At 40.1% G+C, this 18,794-nt stretch overlaps 1 protein-coding gene across 3 annotated transcripts in view; it reads left to right on the plus strand.

Annotated features, from left to right (window-relative positions):
- TUBD1 (tubulin delta 1) overlaps positions 1 to 15,009 on the plus strand; it is a 29,124-nt gene extending 14,115 nt beyond the window's left edge. For all 3 annotated transcript variants that reach the window (XM_027568560.1, XM_027568559.1, XM_027568561.1), the window contains 3 exons: positions 8,184 to 8,324; positions 11,892 to 12,075; positions 13,504 to 15,009. In XM_027568560.1, the coding sequence (XP_027424361.1) occupies positions 8,184 to 8,324; positions 11,892 to 12,075; positions 13,504 to 13,606 (428 nt within the window). In that variant the 3' untranslated portion in view covers positions 13,607 to 15,009. The remainder of the gene's footprint in view (positions 1 to 8,183; positions 8,325 to 11,891; positions 12,076 to 13,503) is intronic.
- Positions 15,010 to 18,794: the final 3,785 nt, after the last annotated feature.

The raw sequence follows: 18,794 nt of genomic DNA on the forward strand, positions 1-18,794 counted from the left end.
AGCGTGGGACTCAAAGTCACTAACCCAAGATCAAGAGTCGCACACCAGCTGCCGCTATTTCATTTTATTTTTATCAGAGTGATATATGCACATAGTTTTTAAAAAAATCAAATAGTCAAACCTGCTGATATTAAGCCTTCTTCAGTTTATCCAGGTTCTGTAGAGCATGTTCTGCCTGTCCATTAAATGTTAATGAATCCTAAAAAAAAAAAAAGCAAATAGTCAAAATTCATCTAAGTGTATACTTCTATCCATACATTGCATTGTATGTAAGTTATATCTCAGGTTTTTTTTTTTTTTTAAGCCAAGTAATTGTCCACTAGGAATTTATAACAAGGAAAAGAGCAGTTCCCTGTCCTGCACCTCCCCCTGCCCCAATGAAACTACTTTCAATGTTTTTAGCTGTTTTTTTTTTTTAAAAGATTTTATTTATTTGACAGCGAGAGGGAACACAAGCAGGGGGAGTGGGAGAGGGAGAAGCAGGCTTCCCGCTGAGCAGGGAGCCCAACGCGGGGCTCAATCCCAGGACCCTGGGACCATGACCTGAGCCGAAGGCAGACGCTTAACGCCTGAGCCACCCAGTCGCCCCCATGTTTTTAGCTGTTTTTTTCTGGAATTCCCCTCCATAATTCTAAGTATCTTGCTTATACTGTTACTTATTTTATATTTTATGGTTATAACATACTTTTGAATTAGTTTTCAGTGTTTATATTACTTTTGATAGGTAGATATTATTTACAGTTGAGCCACATACTGTATACATAGATTAAATCTTATTTCGTGTACAGTTAATTTTTTCTTCCTCTGGTGGATAATTACACTTATTTGGGGTGTAAGACACTTACTTGTCTGGCTCAGTCGGTAGAGCATGCAACTCATGTTTGAACCCCACACTGGGTGTAGAGACTACTTTACAAAAATTATACTTACTTGGTCAGTATTCTGTGTGCCTATCACTCATCTATCCCTAAATTTTTCCATAAAAATAGATCCCTTCTCCACATGTTCAAACCCATCATACCTGATGGGTTTCTCTTACTTTCACTGTCTGCTTGGAAATGTCCCTTTTGGAGACCTCATTCTCTTGTTGCTGCCCTGGTTGCTCTCGGCTTGACGAGCAGCCAGCACTGACATCTCTGCCTCATTCTGTGTTCTATCTGATTTCCTAGATTTCACATCTTCCTTTTTTTTTTTTTTTTGGTTTATTCCCTCATATTGATAGACCGCACTCTCCAGGAGCTTCTGAAGAAAAAGTACAGGGAAGGTAAAAAAAAAAATTTAAAGCTATATAAATGTCATTATTCTGCCCTTACATTTGATTGATAGTTTGCTCAGGTATAGGATCTGAGGGTGGGGAGTCATTTTTGCTCAGAATTTTGAAGGCATTGTTCTGTTACCTTCCAGCTTCCAGTGGTGCTGTGAAGTCCCACGTCAATCTGATTCCTAATCCTGTTTTGTTCTCTTGAATCTTTTAGGATTTCCTCTTTGTCTCTAACATTCTGGAATTCCTTAGTGTGGATCCTCCATTATTTCAGGAGAATGTAAGCTTTAGAAGGGCAGAGATTTCTCTCTGTTTTGTTTACTGCTGTATCTTTCGAGCCTGGAACGCAGGGCCCAGCGTGGCGGCCCGAGCCTCCCTGGGTTAGCCTTTCCTGAGCAGACGGCTTCTAGGGCGAAGCGGGGCACACCCTCTGCTGCCGGGAGTGAGGACATCTCAGGCTCTCCCCACTCCGCGCTCAGGTTTTTAACTAATGCTCTCGTTTTCCCCTCTTTCAGAAGTCCTGGTCTGTTTCCAGGACCTCCGCTGGGGGCAGAAGTATCAGCTTTCCCTGGTTGCTAAGTCAGCCACCCCTGGTTCATTGGCTTGCCAGCTTCCAAAGTGGTGTTCCCATGATCTTCTCTTCCCTTCCCTGTTTTCTTGTTTATGCCTTTTAAAAATGTCCCTGTGATTGTCTTGTTAGTGAGATTTTGGGAGAGAGGGACAGTAGACTGGTATGTTCAGTCTGTCATGTTTAACTGGAAATCACTACTATTAGTGATTATTTGAGCAGCATATATTTTATCACAAATAACAATGACAGGTTTCAATGCTATGAAAGTGGATGGATTTCCTCTCCATTTACGTACCAGTGATACCTTATGGATTGTAGATCATAGTTCCTGAGATCTGGAGATAAATAGAAAGGTTACATCTTAAAGGAATGCTTACCAAATGTTTTGGCCTCAGTACCTGTTTTTCTAGTAATACCTGTTAACATCTCAAGGAACACAGTGTTCCTCAGGATATAGTATAAGACGTGCTGCTCTTAGCTCTCTTAGGTCAATAAACCACAGTTTGCTTAGTCATTTTCCCATGCAGAATCTTGAGTGTCAACATTTTTTCACAGTAATAGATACAGCTTTGAACATATAAATATTTTCATATATATGAGTATATATGAATAAATATATTTATGTCACCAGGTTGAGACAAATAGCTTTAAAAATCTTCATATATATGTGTGTGTGTATATATATATATATATGCACGTGTCTGGGTGGCTCAGATGGTTAAGTGTCTGCCTTTGGCTCAGGGCATGACCTCCAGGTCCTGGCCTGGGATCAAACCCCATGTCAGGCTCGCAGCTCAGCGAGGGGCCTGCTTCTCCTTCTCCCTCTGCCTGCCACTCCCCCTGCTTGTGCTTTCTCACACTCTCTCTCTCTCTCTCTCTCAAATGAATAAATAAAATCTTTAAAAAAAATCTTCATATATTATCAGACTGCTCCATATGAAGATTGACCCTGTTCATATCACCTTCAGCCATGTATCTGTTTCCACATGTCCTAGCAATGGAAGAAATGAGTGATACCAGAGGGAGCTAGGAGGAACTTACAATGTCTTTTATGACCTAGCTTTGGAAGTCATACACCGTTTTGTTTTTTTTTTTTTAGTTTTAATTTTATTTAAGTAATCTCTACACCCAATATGGGGCTCACAACCCCGAGATTAAGGGTCACATGCTGTACAGACTGAGCCAGCCAGAAATACCCACACACCATCATTTCTACATCATCTTTCTGGTTATTAAGGTTATTAAGCCCTATGCCATGTGACAGGGGACCACACAAGGGCCTCAGAACCAGGAGGGAAGGATCACAGGGGTTCATCTTAGAGGCTGGCTACCACTCTCTGCCCTCTGTCTCCTACCGAATCATGTCTTCCCATAATGCAGAATGGACTTAACCCCTCCCAAAGCCCTTTAGCAATCAGGCTAAATTCCAGAATCTTGTCATCTAAAAGCAGGTCCAGGTATGGATTTACACTCCTCAGGTGAGATTTTTTGAGTATAGCTCTTTGTTTTTTGGGTTTTTTGTTTTTGTTTTTGTTTGTTTGACTATAGCTCTTTGAGTACAGTTACTTCCCCCCCCACCCCCTGATCAGTAGAAAATGGTAAGACAGGCATAGCATAACTTGTAGACAGCCTCCTTAGAAAGGGGGAAATAGAAGGCACATAGGAGTCAGTGGCCCTTAATTCAGCAGGGCACATCCTGGCAGTTTCTTGATTACAATGTAAGGCCTACGAATAATTTTTCATGGCTTTTGGCTTGGCTCTCTGAACCAAGCTAAATTATAATTTTATTTATTTTTATTTATTTTATTTTAAGTAAACTATACCCGCAACACGGGGCTTGATATCAAAACCCCAAATTCAAGAGTTGACTGCTTGGGGTGCCTGGGTGGTTCAGTCGGTTAAGCATCCAACTCTTGATTTCGGCTCAGATGTCAGGGTCATGAGATCTAGCCCCAAATTGGGCTCCATGCACAGCGGGGAGTCTGCTTGAGATTCTTTACCTTTGCCCCTCCCACCCTCACTCACATTCTCTCTAAAAATAAATACCTCTTGGGGCACCTGGGTGGCTCAGTCGGTTGAGCAACTGCCTTTGGCTCAGGTCATGATCCTGGAGTCCCAGGATCAAGTCCCACATCAGGCTCCCTGCTCAGTGGGGAGTCTGCTTCTCCCTCTGACCCTCCCCCCTCTCATGCTTTCTCTCTTTCTCATTCTCTCTCTCAAATAAATAAATAAAATCTTTAAAAAAAATAAAGAAATAAAAATAAATACCTCTTTTTAAAAGGAAGGGACGGAGGGAAAGAAAGGAAGAGAAAGAAAAGAAAAGGAAAGAAAAGAAAAAGATGGGGTGCCTGGGTGGCTCAGTCGTTGGGTGTCTGCCTTCAGCTCAGGTCATGATCCCAGGGTCCTGGGATCGAGCCCCGCATCGGGCTCCCTGCTCCACGGGAAGCCTGCTTCTCCCTCTCCCACTCCCCCTGCTTGTGTTCCCTCTCTCACTGTGTCTCTGTCCAATAAATAAAATCTTTAAAAAAAAGAAAAGAAAAAGAAACCTCTCCTAAAGCTATCTGTCCTGCTTCAATCGAGACTTTTTGCCCTCAACAACCAGAGGACACTTGTCACCCTGGATATTCTCTTTGCCTGTCTCCTGGGTTGAATATTCTGCTGTGAAGGGTTAGGCAAAGCCCCAGTGATCTGGGGAAAGAGGCGGGGAGGGGTCATTTTTTTTTGGGTTTTACTAGATCTCTCTGGTTTACCTTATCCATAACTCTGCCTTGTGCTCTCCAGACCAGAGACCCTCAATCATATCCTCTCCAGAAAGTAAACCTTTAGTTTTATGCTGGGGTAGGGAAGAGGCAGTCATCATGCTAAACAGACAAGTTTAGCAACATTCCTTAATCAGGAGTCAAACATAGATGGTTCTCTACATGATAGCAAAGCTAGTTTAGGAGCCAGTGACTAAGTCTTTCATGTATTCCCTTAAAGAATGCTGCATCACCAATGCTGTGCAGAGACAGAGGACAATAATGTGTGAAAAAACATTGGCATCATTAACGCTGAGTCAAAAAGTGAGAAAGTCACTGTGAAAACACTTTAGGAAATCCTTAACCAATTAATTTTGTTACATGTAATTTTTTATGGATGCTCGAGAATGATATGATTTTTAAAAATCTAAAACTAATTTACTCTAAAAGAACTCTTTCAATAAGTATAAAATTTAATGATCTAAATGAATCATTTAATTGACATAATTTGACAACATTTTTTTCTCTTATCATCAGTGGTGTCTTAGATGGAAGGAAATACAACATTGTGGATTTGTATCCCTTTTTTGTTACATGGGTTGCAAATATTTCTCTCCATCATTTTTGTCTTTTGTATCGTATTTTTTACCATATGGAGGTTTTCCATTTTTATGTGAGCCGTATATCTTCCTATTTTATAGATTCTGAGCCTTGCCTCAGATATAAAATATTCTTTAGTATTCCCCAGTATCTTTATAGTTTTATGTTTAATATTTAAGTTTTAACCCATCTGGGGCTTATTTTTATTTCTGATAATGCCTTTTTCGTTACTTCTCTTCCCATTTTAAGTTTTATTTGCTTAACTTTTCCCTTTTCATTTTTTTTTTAAAGATTTTATTTATTTTTGACAGAGAGAGAGAGAGAGCACAAGCAGGGGGAACAGCAGAGGGAAAGGGAGAAACAGACTCCCTGCCCAGCAGGGAGCCCGATGCGGGGCTCGATCCCAGAGCCCCGGGATCATGACCTAAGCCGAAGGCAGACGCTTAACCGTCTCAGCCACCCAGGCGCCCCCCCCTTTTCATTTTTTATATGTTAGTTTTTCAAGGGCCTAACTTTGGAAGGCTTCATTTCTTTTTTCTTTTTGAAACTTTTATTTGTTTATTTTTGAACCTTTTACATAATGTTGATTACCTTTTATTTCTAGGTAATATAGAGTGATGAATTATCTAACAAATACAGCTTTTAGGGGGGCCTGGGGACTCAGTCTGTTAAGTGTTCCTGCTGAGCAGGACCCTACTTTTTCCTCTCTCTCTGCCACTCCTCCTGCTTGTGCTCTCTCTCTCTCTCTCTCAAAGAAATAAATAAATAAATAAAATCAATCTTAAAAAAAAAAACTGGCTTGTGATAATGGTTGCATAACTCTGCAAATTTACTAAAAACATCACCGAATTATACTCTTATCATAGGTGAAGCATATAGTATATAAATCACACCTCAGTAAAGATATTTAAAAATTTATGACCTACTGTAAAAGCTGTATTTGTTTGTTTTTCAAGATTCCATCTATTTGGCAGAGAGAGAACAAAAAAAAAGCAGGGGGATCAGCAGGCAGAGAGAGAGGGAGAAGCAGGCCTCCCATGAAGCAGGGAGCCCGATGCGGGGCTTGATCCCAGGACCCTGGGATCATGACCTAAGCCGAAGGCAGACGCTTAATGACTGAGCCACCCAGGCGCCCCCAGTCTCTTGATTATATACCTATAAGTGGCATTGCTGGGTTAAAGGATAAGTCTGTGTTTTGTAAAATTGCTATACTTTTTCCAAAGTGGCTGCACCATTTTACATTCCCACAAACAGTTTAAGAGGGTTTCAGTTTTTCCACATCCTTGCCAACATCTGCCGTTGTTAGTCGTTTTGATTATAGCCATTCTAATAGGTGTTAAGTAGGGTCTCCTTGTGGTTTCAGTTTGCATTTTCCTAATGACTGTGATGTTGAGCATCTTTTCATGTGCTTGCTAGATTTGTTTATCTTCTTCGGTGGAATTTCTGTTCAAACATCTTTCTGATTTTTAAATTGGCTTGTCTTATTATTGAGTTCAGCATGCCAAAATTTTTGGTTTCTTGTTTCTATTTTTGTTGAAAATCGATCTGTTGCTGTGTGCTGAATTTTATCCCTATCCTATGTATACTTTAAGAGTATTTTCTTTTTTTTTAACTTAAATTCAATTAGCCAACACATAGTACATCGTTAGTTACAGATGTAGTGTTCAACAACTCATCAGGTGCGTCTAACACCCAGTGCTCATCCTATCACGTGCCCTCCTTAATGTCCATCGTTCACCCACTTGCCCCATTCCCTCACCTGCCTCCCTGCAGCAACTGTTTGTTCCCCAGAGTCCGGAGTCTCTCATGGTTTGTCTCCCTCTCTGATTTCTTCCCATTCAGTTTTCCCTCCCTTTCCCTGCGGTCCTCCACACTATTCCTTATGTTCCACATATGAGTGAAACCATAAGATAATTGTCTTTCTCTGCTTGACTTATTTCACTCAGCATAATACCCTCCAGTTCCATGCATGACAATGTAAATGGTAAGTACTCATCCTTTCTGATAGCTGAGTAATATTCCATTGTATATATTAAGAGTATTTTCAAATAAACTATTCCTGGCTGTTTATTTTCTTAAAATAAAAAATTTAAAAGCCTAAAAAAAAAAAAAGAGTATTTTCTTGGGGCACCTGGGCGGCTCAGTCGTTAAGCGTCTGCCTTCGGCTCAGGTCATGATCCCAGGGTCCTGGGATCGAGCCCTGCATCGGGCTCCCTGCTCAGTGGGAAGCCTGCTTCTCCCTCTCCCTCTGCCCCTGCTTGTGTTCCCTCTCTCACTGTGTCTCTCTCTGTCAAATACATAAATAAAATCTTTAAAAAAAAGTATTTTCTTAATATTTCTACATGATTGGTCAGTCAGTTTTCAATCCTATTTTTGTTTTGTGTTTCTACATCCCTTAACATTTTTGTATGTATTCTGTTTGTTCCCACAGGTGTATAGAGTAAGGTTCACCCTTTTTAGGTGTATGGTTCTATGAATTTGGACAAACCTCTATAATGTGTAACCTCCACCACAATTGAGATAGAGTGTTTCCATCATCCTAAAAAGTTCCTTCATACTTTGTGGGCACTCTCTGCCCCCCACTCCAGCCCCTAGCAACTACTGATCTGAATTTCATTCCTATGGTTTTGCCTTTTCCAGAATGTTCTATAAATGGAATCCTACGGTATGTAATTTTTTGAATCAAGCTTGTTTCACTTAGCATAATGCTTTTGAGATTTATCCCGTTGTTTGTTATGTGTATCAGTAGTTTCTTTTTACTGGTGAGGAGAAACCCATTGTATGCATATACCACCATCCTTTAATACTCTATGAAGACTATTTCATGCCTTTCTCAGGATTGAGTAGTTTGAATCACTTTAGGTCAACCAGATAAGAATTTTTAAATATTTAGTAGAAAAAGCAACTTTTACTTATCAAATAAAAATTTATGTAAAATATACATACTGTAGTATGTTTTTCTCTTCTTGCTCAGAGCTATTTTTAAAATCTCTTGCTTCTTTTCCTTTGGTAGGTATTGATTGGCAGGTACGGCCTCCTTTATCAGGACTTCCTACTCTGGGTAAAGCGTCTCTCAACAGGGGGCTTCATTTTAACATGTCCATTGCCAACTTGGTCATCCTTCGTGGGAAAGATGTGCACAGTGCGGATCTGGGTAAGCAGAAGTTAAGATGAAATTAATATGTACATTTTGCACATCTACATGGTAACACATTTTTTGTTTTTAAAAGGGAAGTCCCTGAATTTATTTTTAAAGAAAGGAAAATCATAATTTTGTGTTTTAGTAGCAAAATGTAACCATTGTATCAGTTAGTATGTGACCAGACACCAAAAATAGAAGTGACTGAAACAAGATACAGGTTTAATTCTTTCTTCTGAACTTTGCTGTTCTTATTGTCCTCACCTTAGAGCTTCCCCCTCGTAGTGCAAGACATGTTTGAGCTTCACCACCAAATCACATAGGAATGAGCGTGCCGCCCGCCTCCTCCTAGGGTTGCACACCATACGAGTGTTTATATTACCTTTGATTGGGGCTGACTCCTGTGCTACCCCTAGCTGCAAGAGTGGCCATGAGCACAGTTAAAATTTGGGGGTTCTCTTACTAAAGAAGAAGGGGAGAATAGGTCATGTAGCATAACTAGTGGTCTCTGTGACAAGCATTTTGATATAAAACTTTCAGGAAGTTTGAAGAGCAGTAACCTGTCAGCTTTGTATTTTTATGGAAAATCTCCAAGTTTGTCTTATCTTTATTCGATGGTTTTATGTTTTTAGAGATCTATTTATTTATTTTAGAGAGAGAGAGTGCATGCGCGAGCGGGGGGAGGGACAGAGGGAGAGAATCTCAAGCCAACTCTGCTGAACGCAGAGCCTGACAAGGGCCTTGATCCGACGACCCATGAGATCACGACCTGAGCCAAAACCAAGTCGGATGCCCAACCAACTGAGCCACCCAGGTACTCCTTATTTGATAATTTTAGCAGTATCAAATTGGCTGCTTCTAGCTGTGATATAAAGAAAACCAGTCCCACATTGGGCTCCTTGCTCAGCAGGGAGCCTGCTTCTCCCTCTGCCTTCTGACCCCCCTGCTTGTGCTCTCTCTCTCTTTCTCTCTCCTCTGACAAATAAATAAAATCTTGAAAGAAAGAAAGAAAGAAAGAAAGAAAGAAAGAAAGAAAGAAAAAAACAAATAATCTAGTTCCTGTAGTACACCTTTGATAAGAAAGTGGTAATTAAAAGGGATCATTTCAAGTCTGTCAAATGGTATACTTTCTCCCACCTTAGAACATTTTCTTCATATTCTTTATTTTAGATTTTAAATTAAGAGAATTAATAAGAGTATATATAAAGTAATCAAACTTCCAAAAATGTATCCGCAGCAAATGACATACATACAGAGAGGTGTTCTTGCAAAGATATTCACTACAATATCTTTCACACAAAAATGCAGAAACAACCTAATGCTCAACAGTAGGAAATATGTTAAATTATGGTATTCTCATATAATAAAACTTTATGAGTGATATTTATTGACATGGAAAAGAGGTGAATGAAAACAGATTATGGAACAGCGTTTTTGTAAAATTACAGACACAAGAAGGTCAGCAAAATGTTCATGGTCTTCTCTGGGTGGTAACATTTCAGATGTTAGTTGACTTTTAAATTTTTGTTTGTTTGTTTGTTTCAAGTTTTTATTTAAATTCCAGTTAGTTGGGGCACCTGGGTGGCTCAGTCGTTAAGCGTCTGCCTTCAGCTCAGGTCATGATCCCAGAGTCCTGGGATCGAGCCCCGCATCGGGCTCCCTGCTCCGCAGGAAGCCTGCTTCTCCCTCTCCCACTCCCCCTGCTTGTGTTCCCTCTCTCGCTGTGTCTCTGTCAAATAAAGAAATAAAATCTTTAAAAAATAAATAAATAAATTCCAGTTAACATATAGTGTAATACTAGTTTCAGGTGTAGGATTTAGTGACTCATCAGTGACACACAGCACGCAGTGCGCATCACAGGTGCCCTCCTTTACCCATCACCCTTTTAACCCATCCCCCGCCAACCTTCCCTCCAGCAACTGCCAGTTTGTTCTCTGTAGTTAAGAGTCTGTTTTATGGTTTGCCTCCCTCTCTTTTTTCCCCTATGTCCATTTTGTTTCTTAAATTCCACATGAGTAAAATCATATGGTATTTGTCTTTCTCTCACTGACTTATTTCATGTAGCATAATACACTCTAGCTCCATTCATGTTGTTGGAAATGACAAGATTTCATTCTGTTTTATGGCAGAGTAATATTCCATTGTATATGTATACCACAACTTCTTTTTTTTTTTAGGATTTTATTTCTTTATTTCCGTGAGTGAGAGAGTGAGAACACGAACTGGGGGAGGGGTACAGGGAGAGGGAAAGAAATCCTCAAGCACACTCCCCACTGAGTGGGGAGCCTGATGCAAGGCTCAATCCCAGGACCCCAAGATCATGACCCAAGTGGAAATCAAGAGTCAGACACTCAACCAACTGAACCACCCAGGCGCCCCTGTCTACCACAACTTCTTTATCCATTCACAGTCAATGGACATTTGGGCTCTTTCCATAATTTGGCTATTGTTGATAATGCTGCTATAAACATCGGGGTGCATGTGTCCCTCTGAATCAGTATTTTTGTATCCTTTGGGTAAATGCCTACTAGTGCAATTACTAGGTCCAAGGGTAGCTCTATTTTTAACTTTTTGAGGAACTTCCATACTGTTTTCCAGAGTGGCTGCACCAGTTTGCATTCCCACCAACAGTGTTAAGAGGGTTCCCCTTTCTCCACATCCTCACCAACACCTGTTATTTCCCGGGTTGTTAATTTTAGCCATTCTGACTGGTGTGAGGTGGTATCTCATTGTAGTTTTGATTTGTATTTCCCTGATGATGAGTGATGTTGAGCATCTTTTCAGGTGTCTGTTGGCCATCTGGATGTCTTCTTTGGAAAAATGTCTATTCATGTCTTCTGCCCATTTCTTAACTGGATTATTTGTTTTTTGGGTGTTGAGTTTGGTTAGTTCTTTATAGATTTTGGGTATTAACCCTTTATCAGATATGTTATTTGCAAATATCTTCTCCCATTCTGAAGGTTGCCTTTTAGTTTCGTTGATTGTTTCCTTCGCTGTGCAGACTTTTTGTCTTGATAAAATCCCAATAGTTCATTTTTGCTTTTGTGTCCCTTGCCTCCAGAGACATATCTAGTAAGAAGTTGCTATGGACAAGGTCAAAGAGGTTGTTGCCTGTGTTCTTCTCTAGGATTTTGATGGTTTCCTGTCCCCCATTTAGGTCTTTCATCCATTAAATTTTCTTCGTAATACTTTTCTGAATGGTGTGAATTATTTTTTTTACAATGAATATGGATCATCTATGCAAAAGCAATATAAAGCTAGTTTTAAAGATTTTTATTTATTTATTTTTGTGAGAGAGAGAGAGAAAGAGCATGCACGAGCAGGGGGAGGGGCAGAGGGAGATGCAGACTCCCCACTGAGTAGGGAGCCTCATGCGGGACTCATCCCAGGACCCTGGGATCATGACTTGAGATGAAAGCAGATGCTTAACCGACTGAGCCACCCAGGTGCCCATAAAGCTAGTTTTAAAAGGCAAAACAAAAGGAGACTTCTGGTGAAATGAATAAGAAAATATGTTTATTAATTTGTTTCCAAAATTAATGATTTATGATGTAAACAATGGCTTGTGTTGTTTTACTCTAGGAGGATTTAAAGATTCAGCCCTCTATACTTCTTGGTTAGAGCCTATTAATGCTTTCAATGTGTGGAAAACCCAGCGAGCCTTTAGCAAATATGAGAAGTCTGCAGCTTTGGTCAGCAATAGCCAGTTCTTACTAAAACCACTTGATACGATTGTGGGCAAAGCCTGGAATATGTTTGCTTCAAAGTAAGTAAAAAATAAATCTACAAACCTTTCTAACCTTAGGCAGATAATATCTTAAAACACAAGGCAGGACTTGGAATGTTTTAGTCTGTTTGGTTTGCTGTAACAAAAATAGTCCAGACTGGGTATCTTATAAACAAAATTTATTTCTCAGGAGTTCTGGAGACTAGGAAGTCCCAAGGTGAAGGTGTCGGCAGATTTGATGTCTAATGTTGACCTACTTCCTGGTTCAGAGGTGGTTTCTTTTCCTTGTGTCCTCAAATGGCCGAAGGGGCAAAGAACCTTTCATGGGCCCCTTTTAAAAGGGCACTGATCCCATTCATGAGGGCTCCACCCTTGTGACCGAATCTCGCCTCCTAATACCATCATCTTGGGGGTTAGGATTTCAATGTACCAATTTCGGGGAACACAAACATTCAACCTGTAGCCTGGAGTAAGCATGGCTACCACTGTAGGTATGAAACTGGGTCATGTTACTTCAGGTGTCATTTTCTTATCTGCACGGTGGGTCTACACTGAGGATATGTGGTGAGGATTAAATGTGATAATCATGTAAAATTACCTACTACAGTCCTATTATTGACTAGTCATTTCTAGATGAAATGAAATGAAAGTAGAAATTTCATTATAAGGCTGGGACAATAAAATAGTTTTCCAAAATAAGACCCTTGAAAGAATGGAAGAGATCCTGATCTTGTTCAGCAAGAAATATTGCAAGTTCAACTCCATCTGCTAAGAAATGTGTTATCAGATTTCCTGACCTCGGCCAGGATTCCCAAGGGCCCCCCATCCTGCACGTGGCCATTCCATAAGCTCCCACTCCCGGGACTGTGAACTCTGTCCTTTCCTGATATTGTTCTCTTCCCTTTCCCATTAAATGGCAGCAGCCCTTATTACCTCAGTTTAATCCATGTCTGTCCTTGACATTCTTTTTAACATGATTTCTCCTGCCTCAGAACATTTTGGGGGTATGAGATATTCAAAGAACCACCTGGCCTAAGTGCAAATTACATGTTGTCTGAAAAATACTTGGTAGACTTCACTTCATTCCTAGAACTGGATTAATGTGTTTCTGCAGTTTCAAGGCTTAGGTAAAAATTCTCAGGCACTTTCTAGAGTTGATACTGAACCCAGTCATCTCTGTATGGTGTTGAATATGTGCTGGGTTCAATAACCAAATCTGAACATGCTGCTTTTTCCTATGTGCTTCTTATTGTCACTCTCTTGAACACTAAAAAGACAGGGAGCTTGACATAAACTTTCAGAGTTTGCTAATCTTTGGAATTAACATCGAAGCAAATATAAGACATTTAAGAGATTCTGCCATCCTCAAATATTCATGAGCTAGGAAAGTCCTATTTATTGTTTGATTTTAAGAGTTACTCATTTGCCTGAGATTTTTTATTTTACATTTGCTGTTTCTTTCACCAGAGCCTACATTCATCAGTACACAAAATTTGGAATTGAAGAAGAGGACTTTTTGGACAGTTTCACATTGTTAGAACAGGTTGTTGCCAGTTACTGCAACGTCTGATCTCGAACAAAGGAAAAAAAGGACTTTAAGTCATTTTTGGGCTAAAATATTTTCAATAGTCCTTTCTCTGTACGGTTTTCAAATCTCTACCTGTTAAACTAACAAAGTCAAATGCTGTTTCCTTTGGCATATTATGACCACAGAAAAGGAGGAAAACCTTTTAAACCGAGAACATCATGTTTTCAATGAAAACATCTACTTGGTATTTTCATTTGTAAGAAAGAAACTGGTGCTTCCATAAAAAAATTTGGAAACACTTTGCTGAAATGTTGGAACTCTGGAAGTATCCAAAAAAGGGAATATTCTGTTCTGTCCCCATGTTTCTAAGTCTTCCCTTTTTTTTTTTTTTAAAGACTTTATTTATTTGAGAGAGAGCATGGGGGAGGGACAGAGGGAAAGGCAGGCATCCCACTGAGCAGGGAGCCTGATATGGGGGTTGATCTCGGGACTCCGGAAGTCTTCCCTTCTTTATTCCAAAAAGGATTCACTAAATACCAGCTAAACTTTTACAGCACAATTTGAAACAGAGATTGCGGTTATGCATTTAATTGAAGTGGATGCTTTGAACCACAAGAGGGAGCTATTGTCAAATGCTAGATTATGAACTTTTAAATATTTTCTTCTGTAACAGTAAGATTTTCCACTTTAAGCAGCTATTTAAAAATAAATATCAGATTTTGTTAATAAATGTATATCATGCTTAAGTACAAAAGTAAGGAAGTAAATGCTTTTCTTAAAATTTTCTAGGCATCAGAAAATTGGGTCAGTTTTTCTTTTAGATCTTGAAATGTAAAAGCAGAAAGTGACTTTATTCGACTAGTGCTTTCAGATTACTTACAGGTATTTAGCTAGCGTGAAAGATGTTATGCTTGTCAGTAAAAGGGGTAAGTTTTCACTAAAATTTCACAAAGTTGAGAAAATTACCACCAAGGAAATACCGTCCTTGATGAAATTGAACATACAGATGTGGGTTTCACTCAGAACAAAACACACTTGGAAATTGGCAACTGAGTTTGAGGGTAATTGTGTATTTCAATAAAACATGTCACATGCAGTGTATTAACAAATGTCAAATGGGAAACAAATAGGAACATTTGCCCCTTCTGCCAAATCTACCAGTGGTGATTTATTTTTATATGGAAAAATGACAGTTCACAGCTTCACTGGTTTCTTCCTTTTCTTTCCATATGGAAATGATTACTTTTTTGCTGTTTTTCTTATCAACTGTTGCTATGATTTAAAATACTGAGCCATATCTTATTTCTAAGGAATGTAAAAAGTGGTCTGTTCAGCCACTAAGAGGCACACCCCTCTGCTGCATTTTGTTAACCCAAGTATACTTGGAAAATAATCAGATAATGATTTTTACAAAATAAAGTTAAAAGTAATGGTTTTACACTGAAGACATCCAAAGACTGAAACAACTTCCCAAACTGAACTAGCATTAATGAAGATCCAGAGCTTACCAGGAGTTAAGCTGATTCTGAGGAACCTGCTAGAAGTAAAGCTTAAAGAAAGTCATAAATCACTTTATATTTAAGAAAGGAATTCATGAGGTACCAATGGGGACAAGTTTATTTCTAATTTGGCAACTCATGGAATCAATGGCAAGTGAATATTTGAAGAAAGCCCCAGTTAGACACAGCTCTGGGTCCATTCACTTATATGAGTAGAGCCTTTTTTATGATCCACAACTGCATTATTTGATGTGTGTGAATACCTCAATATTTACAGACTTGTTTTAAAACATTTAGATGAATTTTTTTTCTATTTGGAGTAAGATAAAATTTTTGCTGTTAGAGTTGTGATTTAACTTTAACACAAAGAAGGGGATGCCAAAGCTTCAAGATAGGGGCTGTAACTGGCAATGTACTTTGTGTAGAGAAAACGGCCGATTAGCCAGGGCAACATTAGGATCATAACTTCCTGGGCATACAGATCCAGAAGCTTTGAACTTGTAATATCTTAGATTACTGGATAACTGGAGTACTATGTTGTCACTCACATTTCTCCCACAGAGCCCACATGCACTCCCGGTAGGCAATAAGGAAGTGTAAATTCAAACTGCTTATTTTTAAGCCTCTTCACTGCTTCATTTGTGCTTTTGTCAAGAGTTCTTTAAGCTGTAGAACCTGTTTCTTCCCATTCATTCCCTCTTGCTTCTAGCTTTGCCCCTGCCAACAGGATCCAGTCAATCTGCAACATCTTTCTCCTTTATTTAACCTGTCACTTAGACCTTAGCCAACGTATCCACAATTCACTGTTCTTAGGTAATTCATTCATTCAACCAATATCTAGTCAGTGCTAGGCACTGATTTAGTTAAAGGGGTTAAGACCACATAGTCTAAATGAAGAAGCTTACAGTGTAGCTAAGTTTCTTTGAATGTCTTTTCTTTTTTTTTAAGATTTTATTTATTTGACAGAGAGAGACACAGTGAGAGAGGGAACACAAGCAGAGAGAGTGGGAGAGGGAGAAGCAGGCTTCCCGCTGAGCAGGGAGCCCGATGTGGGGCTCGATCCCAGGACCCTGGGATCATGACCTGAGCCGAAGGCAGACGCTCAACGACTGAGCCACCCAGGCGCCCCTTTCTTTGAATGTCTTGATGCTCCTAATTATTGCTTATTTTACCCATGTCCATGTTCCACTTTTTTACAGGGAAGATGTAATACAGGGGACAATGAGCTCGGAGCTCTAGTCTGGGCTTTACATTGGTCTGAAAGGCCTCCTCCCTGGCTCTGGAGACTATTCTGCAGGGTACATACCAATGATTTTTCTGACCACCATGTTTATCACACTTGAATTCCTGTCCAAAATTTTGTTTTAAAACATGCTCCATACGTTCATATCACAGGATTCTCTCCCCATGAGCCCAAGGTTTGGTAGTCAACCCTCTCTTGTTCTTCAACCTACCTACCAAATCTGGCTTTACTCACTAACTTGTCATTTTTGGCGAAAAATCAGTTATTTAAGAGATGTGTGCTCATCTTTATCAATCACACTGTTTCCTATGGGTTTTAGGGATGTGAGCTAAAAAATCTGGCTTTACGTATTTAACTAAATAACTTCCTACTCCTGTACTCTGAAATGTCTCAGATGATGCAATGTCAGTCTTATTAATAAATGGAATCCCACTTCCACTAGCCAGAATGCTTGCACAAGAATTTAAGATGAACAGGGGCGCCCGAGTGGCTCAGTCGTTAAGCATCTGCCTTCGGGGGTCGCCTGGGTGGCTCAGATGGTTAAGCATCTGCCTTCAGCTCAGGTCATGATCCCAGGGTCCTGGGATCGAGCCCCACATCAGGCTCCTGGCTCAGCGTGGAGCCCACTTCTCCCTCTCCCTCTGCCTCTCCCCCTGCTCATGCTCTCTCTCTCTGTATCTCTGTGTCTGAAATGAATAAATAAAATCTTTAAAAAAAAAAAAAGCATCTGCCTTCGTTTCAGGTCATGATCCCGGGGTCCTGGGATCAAGCCCCGCATCGGGCTCCCTGCTCCGCGGGAAGCCTGCTCTCCCTCTCCCACTCCCCCTGCTTGTGTTCCTGCTCTCGCTGTGTCTCTGTCTGTCAAATAAATAAATAAAATCTTTTTAAAAAAAGAATTTAAGATAAACAGTGTAAATATTTCCAGTTTCTGGGCAACACAGTGTAGGGTCACTGTTGTAGAAGTTATGGCATTTCAAGGAGAAGAGGGAAAAGATAGAAAATCCCAAAATCACTGAGATCCCAGGGAGCCAGTGACACAGGAAGAAATGAAAAGGAAGGTTAATGATGCCCCCCCTCCAGCCCCCAAGAGCTGCTTACAAGCAAAGAATTGCTTACAAGCATATTAAGAAAAAGACTTGATGGTTTCTGAATTATGGATTTTACCTAAAGATGAAAAATCCTAATAGCTTACAAGAATAGCTTAAAAAGAAACAGAAAGCTAAATAACGTGTCACTTAGCAAAAAATTCTCTTACCTGAATTTATCATCTCCTTTGCTAATGATGGAGCCGGTAAGATTAATACTTTCATGGCTTGTCTAATTATTTACATGGGGAGTACACAAAAATTCAAAGATTCTGTACCTGTGCTGTCCATTAGGTAGCCATTAGCCCCCACGCAGCTCATGCTGTAGGTATAAAATACACATTGGATCTTGAAGACAGTATGAATAAAAGAATGTACAATATAAATATTTTTAATTGTTGAAATGATATTGTGGACATATTTAGATTCTTCGAATTGGTATTTTTTGTTTCTTTTTACATTTTTTTAAAGATTTTATTTATCCAGGGGCACCTGGGTGGCTCAGTCGTTAAGCGGCTGCCTTCAGCTCAGGTCATGATCCCAGGGTCCTGGGATCGAGCCCCGCATCGGGCTCTCTGCTCAGCGGGAAGCCTGCTTCTCCCTCTCCCACTCCCCCTGCTTGTGTTCCCTCTCTCGCTGTCTCTCTCTGTCGAAAAAATAAAATCTTTAAAAAAAATTTTTTTTTTATTTATCCATTTGACAGGGAACGAGCGGGGGAGCATCAGGCAGAGGGAGAGGGAGAAGCAGGCTCCCCGCTGAGCAGGGAGCCCAGGACCAGTTGCCTAAGGACTGAGCCACCCAGGTGCCCCTCTTTTTTACATTTTAAAATGTAGCTACTAAAGTTTTAAAATTAGATACATGGCTTGAATTATATATATATATATATATATATTTTTTTTTTTAAGATTTTATTTGTTTGACAGAGACAGCGAGAGAGGGAACACAAGTAGAGGGAGTGGGGGAGGGAGAAGCAGGCTTCCCGCCGAGCAGGGAGCCCAGTGTGGGGCTCGATCCCAGGACCCTGGGATCATGACCTAAGCCGAAGGCAGACACTCAACGACTAAGCCACCCAGGCGCCCGAATTATATTTCTATTGGACAGGGATATTCTAGACATTTCAGGAGCAAAGGCCTGGGAACTATAGAAAAGGGAGCTGAACAAAGTTTGTCCGTATTAGGTGAGAGGTCATGGGAACATGATAGTAAGAAACATGACATAAGGCAAAAGATGGGAGTTTCCTTTTTGGAAAAAAAAAAAAAAAAGACTTTGCTTAAGTTTGGCTCATGTGAACGGTATGAAAAAGGCAGGATGTGAGCTTAACTCAACAAACATCCATTAACCACCTGCAAGGAAAGACAGCGCTAGGAGAGGCAGATTTTAAAAATGAGTTAAACCTGTCCTCT

Source organism: Zalophus californianus, chromosome 16 (assembly GCF_009762305.2).
Source record: "Zalophus californianus isolate mZalCal1 chromosome 16, mZalCal1.pri.v2, whole genome shotgun sequence".
Taxonomy (NCBI): domain Eukaryota; kingdom Metazoa; phylum Chordata; class Mammalia; order Carnivora; family Otariidae; genus Zalophus; species Zalophus californianus.